The 11,391-nt window shown below is 36.6% G+C and overlaps 1 protein-coding gene across 3 annotated transcripts in view; it reads right to left on the minus strand.

Annotated features, from left to right (window-relative positions):
* Positions 1–10,713, minus strand: part of LOC110043368 (epithelial sodium channel subunit alpha-like) — a 17,156-nt gene extending 6,443 nt beyond the window's left edge. Inside the window, exons 1-7 of one of the 3 annotated variants that reach the window (XM_020748817.2) lie at positions 6,931–7,116; positions 6,786–6,842; positions 3,530–3,818; positions 3,021–3,126; positions 2,289–2,622; positions 1,639–1,772; positions 708–871 (exon numbers count right to left, since the gene is read on the minus strand). In XM_020748817.2, coding sequence (XP_020604476.2) covers positions 708–871; positions 1,639–1,772; positions 2,289–2,622; positions 3,021–3,126; positions 3,530–3,790 — 999 coding nt within the window. In that variant the 5' untranslated portion in view covers positions 3,791–3,818; positions 6,786–6,842; positions 6,931–7,116. Of the gene's footprint in view, positions 1–707; positions 872–1,638; positions 1,773–2,288; positions 2,623–3,020; positions 3,127–3,529; positions 3,848–6,785; positions 6,843–6,930; positions 7,117–10,582 lie in introns of those variants that run through there. The other 2 variants (XM_089295717.1, XM_089295716.1) reach the window with 2 other exon arrangements.
* Positions 10,714–11,391: the final 678 nt, after the last annotated feature.

Below are 11,391 nucleotides of genomic sequence, written 5' to 3' on the forward strand. Positions count from 1 at the left end.
CAACCAATCAAAAAAGAGCGTGACGCTAATTGAAGTATGATCGATGGTTTTCCTACCGTAGAAAATAAGATTATTATTTACAATGTGACAATTGTAAGCGGCTCGTTGCTCGTTGCTATGGTCACCACAGCAGCAGCATTTAACACCAAGTACCCTCGAGTTTTCCCTTGAGTGGGTGAAACTGACAACAGTTATAGCACTAATGATTTTTTTGGCAAGTAAAATAATTCGCTGTATAAGGGTCGGTAAAGTTGTATGGCTATTAATTTCAATTTTAAGTTCATTTTAGCCAAAAGTGTTCGCGTTAAAGTAATGAAACTTATAGGGTGCTTGAAGCTTGCAAACACGTTTTACTGTAGAGATAATCAAGTGTCAGTCATGACGTCACAGAACGCCAAAATGACGTCAGGTATTTTCAAATGTCTGCTACCGAGAATCTGCCATCTTCGATTAAAAAATATATATATCTAAATTACTCTGGACAGCTAACAGATTGATTTTTAAAACGTCATGAAAAATATAAAAATAAAAGAGATGTAAACAGTTTATACTAAAATTAAAATTCGGAACAGAACAAAAAAATCTAAGCTTTATTACTACATACACAAGAATGTTTCCTAAAAAATTTTGAGCTCTAAAGCTTGGATGCTATTTTCATTTGTCTCTTCTTTTCTATATTCTTGTTTCACTGGTAAAACTTTATTTACCTTTCTGAGACCTATTGTCGAGGCGAAGCCTACAGGCAGGCTTAAGCCTTTTTCCAAAGGAAATGGCATATATCCTTGGCTTGAAATATCAAGCTTAACACCCGCTTCTGGGGTAAGGTGATCGAGGTAGTCATCTTGTTCAATGTTTATCTCAAGGTTCAACCCTAGCAAAGAGAAAACACTAAAATAAGTGTTACTCGTCAGGGTCGCTGTTTATGTATCAACGAAGCTCCAATATCAACAACCCAGTGACTGGTCGTTGGCTACATAAAGCACATACATAGCTGCCAAAAAAAAGAGAATGGAATATGAAAAAAATATGGACATCTAATATTGGACAGCCAGCTGTAAACTATACAATTTTTCGTCCCTGGAAACAGGCATTGCTTGAAAGCTGGCATGGGATTGGAATTTCTTCCTATCTTCCTGCCTGCCCGACTGTTGACTGACTTAGTTAAATATAGCAGACAGACAGACAGCCTGATAGACAGACAGACAGACAGACAGATGGGCAGTCTGGCACACTGACCGATAGACCTAGAGCGAGACAGAGCCAAAGATAGACGGAAAGACAGAAAGACATACGGTCGAGATATAGGCAGACTAGTAGATACACTGACGGATTGGGAGACATGGAGACAGACAGGTAGACTGACAGACAAGTACTGACTGACTGACTGACTGACTGACTGACTGACAGAAAGACGAACAGACAGACTTACTGACTGTCTTACTGATTGGCTGGTTGCCAGACTGAAAAACTGTCTGACTGATTGGCTGCCAGACTGACTCACTTTCTAATTGACTGACTGATACACTGACAGACTGACTGACTGACTGACTGACTGACTGACTTAATAATGAGCAACAAGGGAACGTGGGGACTGACTGAATGACAGACTACAATTTGCAGATTGAAAGCAATATTTACCATGCGAGGGACCAGCTTTGTTTGACTTCAAAATGGAACTTTTTGATCCAGAACTTGTTAAACCCATATTAAATACGTAACAATTTCCATACTTGTAGTGCCAAAACTTGCTCCAGAATTTTTCTGTAAAGTTGCTAAAGTGAAAAAAAAAGCAAGAAACAGAGAGGGAGAGAAAAGGATAATAGATCTTAGTCAGATGATACAAAATTGGTGGTTCACCTAATAATTGATATCCGTTTTTTATTACAGGGAATAAACGGTAAATGCTTTAATAATGTTTTGAAGTTTCTCAGTAATAAACAGACGACTTATCTGCTCAGGGAGCTTTCTCAAAGCAGAACGAGTTAATGTTTTAAAAAGACTAGAGTCGAAAAAAAATTACAAATGCTAGATTACAGTTTTTATAAGGGATTTAGTGGTAATTTAAATTCCTCGATGCTGAAATAATATCATACATTTTTTCCAAGGAACATTTTAAGCCGGATTGCTAAATGGAATTGAAGAACAATACTCGGCAAAAAATTCTCGGCAAGACATGTAAATAAGTCATTTAGCGTTCAGCTAATTAACGCTGTTCACGGAGGAACCAGTTTCAAAGTCTACTGTAAAATGCAGGTATTATTAATGTTTGATTATGTTAGGACTAATACCTGCATGAAATGCCTCGGTAAGTACAAGACAGCACCATGTCTTCAAACTGATGTCCTAAAGATGAGAGAAAACTTTCGTCTTGTTTTGCCAACAAAAGGGATACTTTCTCACTGGCAAAGAATTCTGGGTCAAGATAGTCCGGGTCATCCACATCGTCCTCTCCCCAAAAGTCAAAATCGTCATCATCCCACCATGAGTCGTCTCCATAATCATCAGTGGTAGGGTAATCATTGGGGTAATCAGTAGGGGTCGGGGCATAGGTAGTTTGCAAGCCTCCATCATTATCATCGCTTGAACGACGTTTTCTTGAGGATGTGGAGTTCGATGATGAATCTGATGATAAATAAAAATAAATTTTAAGCGGCAAAAATCACAGGGATGGAGCAGTGGTGAGAGTGCTCGCCTCCCACCAATGTCAGTGGCCCGGGTTTCAATTCAGGGTTGAGTTTGTTCTTGGTTTCCGCCTCTGCTCCGAGGGCTTCAGCCCGGGTTCCTCAGTTTTCCTCCCTTCACAAAAAAACCAACATTTCTAAATCCCAATTCGAACTGGAAACAACGGTCGAAGAGCCTCTCCGTGGAATGTGCTACTGAAAATTCTTATTCAGTTATTTTTATTTATCCAATTATCTATAATTATGTAAAACGCTCTATATTCCACAATTCTCGTTTCCAAGTGAATATTAAAGTTATCCTCATCTACTGATTGCTTAACGTTTGTTAAGTAATCTTACTTTGTTTTTTAATTGTATCTATCAGATCCGTGAAGTTACTGTTAAGAAGCGCCTCATATCTGATGGCATTGAAGTTACACAGTGTCACAGCTGGAAACGGCAGACTCTAAAAAGAAGAAAATGTGTGAAAGTTCATTAGCTATCCAAAATGAATGATTAGGCAGCAATAGAGTCACCTTCAATATCAGCTAATATCTAAGTGAGTAATTTTATCAGTGGTCATGTTTAGCTCAAAAAGGCAAATTCAAGAAATTCATCAAAAAATCCAAAGGTATCCATTATCATTCTTTCATTTCTTTCAAATTAGCCCTACATAACTGAACCGTCGTGCGCAAACAATAGTTCTTCGAAAGGTGTATAATGCTTACCACTGGGTAAATCACTGTCCATTGTTTTGTTAACTCTTATCCACTGGACAGCCATTTATCCGGTGGATAGCGTTATCCACCTTTCGAACAATCGGGCCCTGCATGATTGTATCTCACATATTTTTTTGTTTTCAAACTTACCGTGTCAGATTTCAAAGTAATAAGGGTGTTAAGTGGTCGACGCTGATATTTCTTGAACAGCGTATATACCTGAAACCCGAGCACGACGACTGCTCCAATAAAAAGTAAACTCCAGAAAGCTTTTCGTATCCACTCTTTTGCAGACATTACTCTCTCCAGGCCGTGCGCGGACGTGTATCCACAGAAGTCTTTTGTCAGTGACGTCCATGTCTCTTCTTCAGTCTCGAATTCTTCTTTCTTTTTTGACTGTTCTTGCTCCATGCTTAGTTTCAATTGTTTTATTACTCTACTGCAAGGCAACATTGAAAGCGTTGTTTAAATAAGGATGTTGTTCGTCAGTCTCGGATCTTCGTGTAAATCAGTATTATCTCGTTTGCAGTGTCAAGTAACATTTTAAACTACAATAAAAATGAGAGATCTTCGTTGAAATTAATGTTTGTCAGGGTTTTTTTAGAGAGATGTGTTGCGAAGCTTTTTCCATTACATACATAGTGAAGAAAAAATTCCTCCTCACCTCGCAATAGTCTCACTAGTTTTGACACTGAGCTTCTTAATGGAGTATTTACTGCAATTGCTTCAGGAGAAGGTTTTTAATTTATCGTTCCCGATTAGATTATTTCGCAACCGCATTTTTTACAATTGTTTTCAATTTCATAGGATTAAAAGGTCATTGCCATTTAACGAGTCCTCGAGTGAATTTTATCGTTTGTAAGTGACTTTGATTTGCATGAAAATGAACGCGCGTGAAAACATTTCCATATGAATGCTTTCGCACGAAGACTGATTTTCACACAGAGGCAAACGGCAACTCAGAAATAGCCTGTTAAGATCATGTCAGCTGCCGATCTTTTATTAAGTATGGACGGTTTTGCCGACTGTCCAGTTTGTTGTTGTTCATGAGGCTACAGATGGCGGCATATTGGGATAACACATTAACACACTCGATTGTTCACAATCATTAGTGGCCTTTTTAGTTAGAATTCATTTTGCAATTCAGAAGACCATTTGTGCAATAAGGAGCGGCTTTTGAACAACAACAAAAGTCGTGAAAATTAAAATTCTATCTAGATTCGCATCCTCATTTTTGTTACCTGTGTGTGTTCCATTAAAGCCTGCTCCAGGCATTTAGTTAGCTGGGGTGTAGCGCAAAAAAAAAAAAAAAAAAAAAACGGCTAGCGAAGAAAGCAGACAGAGGCTTGGTGGGGGAACTATTGCTTTCTTTGCTCAGGGTTTTTCTTGCAGCTCCCAACTAACTGAACGGCTGGAAAAGGCTAGGGGTCATCCTCGGAAACCCAGGGGCGGTTAGTAGAGGTAAAAGAAATTCTCAGCGGCAGGCTTCAGTGAAAAAAATGGCAAAGAAAATATGGAGAGAGAGCGAAGAGCCAAACAACTTTGTGAATGCGGACTTCTGACTAGACAGAAAAAAATCTGTGTTCTTTTGCCCAGTCTGCAACAGTAGACTCACAGTACTGAACCGTTACATCGTTATTTTTGACGTTCGATATCATTTTTAAAATTGTGAAATTTGCATTCGAATCTTTCAAATAGTATACATTTAGATTGCGTTACCTATAGTAACTGTTGCATGATTTAGAGAGAAAAAAAACGATTATATAGTTTATAAATCCACTGTCCAAATTACCGAGTCCAAACATTTTACCCTTTAAGGCGAGGTGACCATTTCCAATCCAGGGATCATTTGCGGTCCAATTTGGGGATCATTTGCGGTTCCGGGATCACTTGCGGACCTACACAATACTATTAAGAGGGACTGTTCTTGCAAACCAATTGGTGACCAGCCATACTCTCCACAGCTTACTTCTATTGTGGCATTTAGTTCCCTTACTCGAGAACTCTTCCACTTTCGTTTCCCAACGAAAAATGTAATAAACACTCGATCACCGTTGAACAAAGAAGCTTTGAACTTTGCGTCTGAACTAAAAATAGCGCTCTTTCACTATTACAAGAAAACCGCGGAGGGCAATGGTTGCGATCTATTCAATTGGTTGCCTGTTGATTTCCTGTTCCAAGCTCACTGGTAGTGGAAACGATCGTAAAAAAGGGCTAAGTTAAATGAAATTTAACTGAAAACGCGCGGAACAGATGGCTTTCATTCCTGCAAGCTGTTGCAGGGGCTTTCTGTGAATTCTCCGACAGAAATGTCAAACCTAACAAGGGTGGAAATTCATAAAATATTTGAAAATGGCTAGAGCTATTCGAACCATCAGATGATAATAAATAGGTCGTCACACCGCTCAAAATTGAAGTAATGAGCAATTTGCAATAGTATGTTTTCAGTCTTTGAGTTGGCAACATAAGTTTTTCGGCACTATACTGATTTACATTATCACATTCACAGTTTAGGCAAGTTTAATTAATTCTTCTTGTATTCTTTCAGCCTCTTATTGTTTTGGAAATAAATGGTTGCCTAGAAATTCGAAGGTTCTCGTTAAAATGTTTTTCTGAAATAGTGTTTTTTAAAGGGATTTATACGAGTATTTATATTCAGAAAAAAACCGAAAGGTTCTCAGACGTTAAATATTTCATGAAAGCTGTTATTAACAATTAACGGTTGAAGAAATCATTCAGTTAATTCCTTGCGAACAAGATATATTAAAGTTTTAAATCAAAATTCAACTTGTGTATTTTTCATTTCTCTCAAGGTAAGTCTTTACATATACATGGCAAATAAACGCAGGTGAACCCAAATAAAGGTGGAGACTACCATTTTCTCCAAAATTGCTTTGTATATTCGACGTTCAGTACTAAAACCAACATGCCACAACTGCGTAATCGTGTTTATTCGAAGAGCTTTGATCGAATATCAACATTGTTGAACTGAATTTTGAAGAGTGCAAGGCATTTTAGTTACAAATTTCAATAACACTTCAAATGGTCGACAGTAACTGTCGAAAAGAGTTCATTTAACTAACGATGAATAGCTGGGCTGTCAAGAAATTAATCATAAATTCAAGGAATATCTTGTAACGGGCTATTTGTTACCTTTGAGAGTATACGTTTAAGTAATAAAGTCCATGACATCTTCGTTATGGAAACTTGAATCAATATTGTTATAAATTTTGGTGGCTGTCGAGTTTAGTCGACCAGTGTAGAATGATCGAATGTCTCTTTGAAGGTCTTTGTTCCATGACTGACTTCAGAATTTTAATAATTCACCGCTTTAACTCGCGAGGCATATGAATATTTTAGGAAGAAAACAACTTTAGTAGGTTTTTACACAAAAACATTTATCTACCTTGTAAAACGTTGCTCAAGTAGTTAGTTTGCCGTGCCCATATGTAAGCCAGCTATCCTAGAATTCAACAAGCATAACACCATAAGCTCTGTGTTCCACCGAACATCAACACATCTGCGAGGTAAATTCAAAAGTAAGGACTCACATTTGTACGAAGGCGTTATTTTGAAACCTCGCAATGTATTGAAGATCAGTGCATCCTTCGAGGCGATCGATGAACTGGACTGTTGCTTCCAAATTGTTATTAAGTTTTGTTGATACATTCTATTTATTTGGCTCAATAGCAACCCATAGCAATAAGCGCAATAGCATGCTAAATGGGAACAGAATGTTTGACAGTTGCACAATAGGAACTGCCAGAGCACTAATGAATTCTTTTTATTCTATTTTTTTCCTTCCAATTTTGTTTACGTTCTTTGCGTTCATTCTTAAGTACAGTATCTTAGTTTCATATATGTGTTTTTTTTTTTGTTTACGGCTGTTCCATTCAGAGGCTTCAGGAGGAAGTTATTCAGGTAATTTCAGTGGAAACCATATTTTTGGATTATCTGATTCCAGATCGATGTTGTTAGCATTGAGACCCTTTCGATCTGATCTTCCTTCCATTCGACGAACGACGTTATTCGTCTATTAAACATAGATTTATCATAATGGGATTTAGTATTTTGCCCAGTCTGTCCCTCCTAAAAATAATCTTACTTGCCTCTGTTCTGTCAATGGCTAGACATGGTTGAACCTCACGGTTACTCGACAAATAAAGCAGTTTAATTCTCTGTGAGTGTGCAAACTTAAAGAAGAAAATATCGGTAAATAAATAAAAACGAAACAATCAACATATTTCATATTTTGGGGGGTTGTTATTAATCTATTTTAACCATGCCAGTAGATACTTGCGTAATCTGATGGAGACTAGAAACGAGTAATCAAAACATTGCGATCTACATCTCGAGTGACTAATCTCGTGAAATGAAAACTATAATACTTTCAGTTGATAGTAAGAAGTTTTGCCATCCCAGAAATCACGATCTTTGGCATTCACGCCCCATTCAGTGAGGTTGTTGAATTCGTTGAATAAACACTGCTGCTCGATTGTTAAACACTGGGTTATTTTAACGAGCTTCATAATGGTCTCTAAAGAAAATTTGAGTTTGTTTTTAATGACAGCTATGTAATTAAACCTAAAAGAAAATGATTTATTTTCTAACAAATTGAGAAATGTGCCATTAGCCAATTGCAAGCGCAGATGAAGTGAATAAAAATTGGACTAACTTCGGCAAATTAATGGAACATTCAATAGATTTTAGTTACTAGTCACAATGACATCTTAGTGGTTCTTGCAAGAAAAAAAAAAAAAACCGACTGATAAATTATTTTTAAGATGGAGATGCGTTAATGAAGTAGCAGCATCCCTTGAGTAGCCCTAGAGAGGGACGCCAGGCGTAGAAGAGTAAAATAAAGAGTAAATCATTACGGAAAGTAAGAGAGTTGCATGGACAAAATGGCGAATTAATGTGACAAAATTTTTAAAAGGCGTTTAGTCGCCTACGAAATTATCTTATTTGCATCCTCGAGATTAATCATCAACCGTACATGGTTTAGACAGGTTTTAATAGCTGTTCTTAGATTTCTGAGGTATTTGTAGTAGCACGAATTTCAATCAGTACAATTCGTACAAAATAATTTAAAAAGTATTAACACAACATCAGTTATCTGTGTAGAGCATGGACTTGATGTTTTTAAGTTAGACATCCAAAACAACAAAAATATTTTCCTATCTCATCCCCAAAATCAGACCTCAAATCACTCAATATGTGTGTACAAGGCAAACTAAGGCTGTAAATTAAAGATAAACGTGTGATCATTCAAATTATAGGTACTGAACAGCCTTTTAACGTGGTACAGCATAGTAATGGCTTCTGCTAAGTAGGAATTTCGTCAACTTACGATCGGCGAAGGTTGTTTCAGTTTGGATACTGACATGTTCAATTAATCGGCAATAACATGAAAACTGTATAGACATTTGTTGTAGGTGATTTTTTAACCTTAAAAACTTAACTAGGAGCACGCAAATTAGCAGAATATTTTTCACTACGTCATAAAATCCAATTAGCATTTCTCTTTCTCCCAAACTTCCACTCGTGTCCTTATAACTCGATAAAAACACGGTACACGTTTTCTATTTCTTACAGGGCACACTATTGTTGTAACCTGCTGTCCATTATTAAAAGATTCTATGCATTCCGAAAGGTTGCAGCGACTCTTGTTTCTCTCTTGTGTATTTTTTTCGTATCTCACGTCATTGTCCTTGAATGTACGGTTTATTACACGAAGGTGTTGATCTTAAAACGTAGTACGTGTTGAAGGCTACATATGCACCAGCTTAAGCAGCTTGAATATTAATATATTTTTATCGTGTTTGAAGATGAAATTATAACTCTCGTTCGGCAATACATATGATAAATACTGTTCATGAAACGAAAAAAGTAATTTAAATGTAAATACTGACATCTCACTAGCACAAGTTGCGAAATCAGCATAAACGCTACTACACTGTTGAGGATTAACACCCTGACTCTCTACCATCCTTAGCTTTCTGAACCTTTCGTATTTCTTGACTTGGAGAACTAAAGAAAAAGAGCAAGTCTACGAAAAATGCCAAAAAAAAATGAGTAAAACATGTTCTTATCATCTTTAGTAATAATCACATTCGAAAGTGACAAACAAAAAATAAGATGTAATGTATGTAAGAATTGCTACAATTGTGGTGTAGCGGGCGCTGAGAACCAACATAATTAGAATTGCGTTCTGTCTTAGAGATGTTTTGATGCTTGATTGAAACTAGTTTGTATAATTACCAAAGTCGCTGGGATGTTTTGTAAAACATGAGTAATTAATTAGGTAGAGAAAATTTCTAAAGGTTTAATCTCACGCGTTTTGAGAACCGCTCCAGTTAAAACCGATGATCAGTTAATGATTGCAATCATTTTAGGTCCGTGTATGATGGAAATATTGCAGTTACCACCTGCTGTGTTTTATTTGAAAAAGAGAACAGATCTTTAGTCCGCAGCTGTAGTTCATTATGAAACATTTCAGAGCGCGCTATCTGGTTTGACGATTAATTAGAATTATTAAACAAAATATAGGTTTTTGAATCTCACTTCTTTAAATAAAGTTAACGAGCAGCTCTGACTCTTACCTTAGAGACCTTGTTATATCGAGCCTATATGAATTCACTTTACTGGTGGTAATTGTTTATTGTTATTGAAAAAAAAAACAACATCATTAGGTTCAGCTAAATATTTTCACTCGTAACTTTCAGTTTGTAGGATTCGGACATGCAACTTTGTCATACGCGCTAGGAGTGTGGACGTACACAACGTCATCTTTTTGCAAATGTATTTGTAGAATTAAGATCCGTTTGTGCTAGAATTAGAACTGTCTTGTATTATTGTATTAAACATCCTGTGAGTTGATTCTCTCAAAATACCACAGGTTTAGTTGTTATGGTTCAGGCAAGGAACAAAAAGCGCCTACTCCATTTCCAGAGGTAATTATACATATAAAACTTGACCAAAGCAAAAGCTTATAAACTCGGAATAACCACTGGGAGCCTTGAGTAACTGTGAACCTCGTGGCGAAAACAGGACAAGCTTAGCATGATACAATTTTGAAAATAATTTTACCACAAAATATGCACTTTGAGTAACCTAAAAAAATAATTACAAAAAAGGTCAAAAATCTTTTAAAATTGTTCATCTATTGCAAATAAGACGTGAAAGATAAAATAATTATGTTACCTTGCAGAGAGAAATAAAATTTGCCACCACCTGATGTTAATATTTCCAAAACGTTTGCGATCTCACAGCTCGAATCCGTTGTCTTGAATAAACAGATATCAGTTGAATTACGAATTGACTATATAAGTCGATCCTGTGTCACGTGATATTACTAGGGGTCGAATGTAGCATCATTGTAATCATTACTAGTCTCCTACGTGAACAATTAGGCCACAAGAGACACATTTTTAATTCAAAATGTAACTATTCCAGATGAAACCAGATTTAACGGTCAATTGATGAAAATTACTGGCAACAATTTGAGATAGGCAAAGAGCTGAGCTCAACTGACGATTTCGGTTTATTTGCTGATAGGAGGCAAGAATACAGAGCACTGAAATAGAACTGCATTAGCCAAGATATGTAACAGCTGCGTAACATGACTGTACTGTCATCCATTTGTTTAGATCCAAATTCCTTTTGCAAAGAAATACCATTTTTGGTAACGTCTTAAAATGTTACCTCAAAACATTTGAAGGGATTTTCAGTGCTTCACAAGGGATCTTCATAACAAAAAAAAAAACATACCTGATTGAGCTGCGTACGGACGGTCAAATATATAGGGTATCAGTTATCACAATAATGAATTAATTCAAGTTAAGTATTGATTTTAATGTACCGTTATCAGTGCTTAGAAATGAGTGCTTAATTGTTTTTTTTTTTTTCGTTATTCATAAAGGACAGTAGTTCGACCTTGTCTTGAATCATCTGAGGGTAATTTTTGCGGACGACCAGATCTCAATGGTCAATTCCTGTTAAATGTTGCTGTT

The sequence above is a fragment of the Orbicella faveolata genome, unplaced genomic scaffold (genome assembly GCF_042242905.1).
Source record: "Orbicella faveolata isolate gen_17 unplaced genomic scaffold, um_ofav_v1 contig_26, whole genome shotgun sequence".
NCBI classification, from domain to species: Eukaryota; Metazoa; Cnidaria; class Anthozoa; order Scleractinia; family Merulinidae; genus Orbicella; species Orbicella faveolata.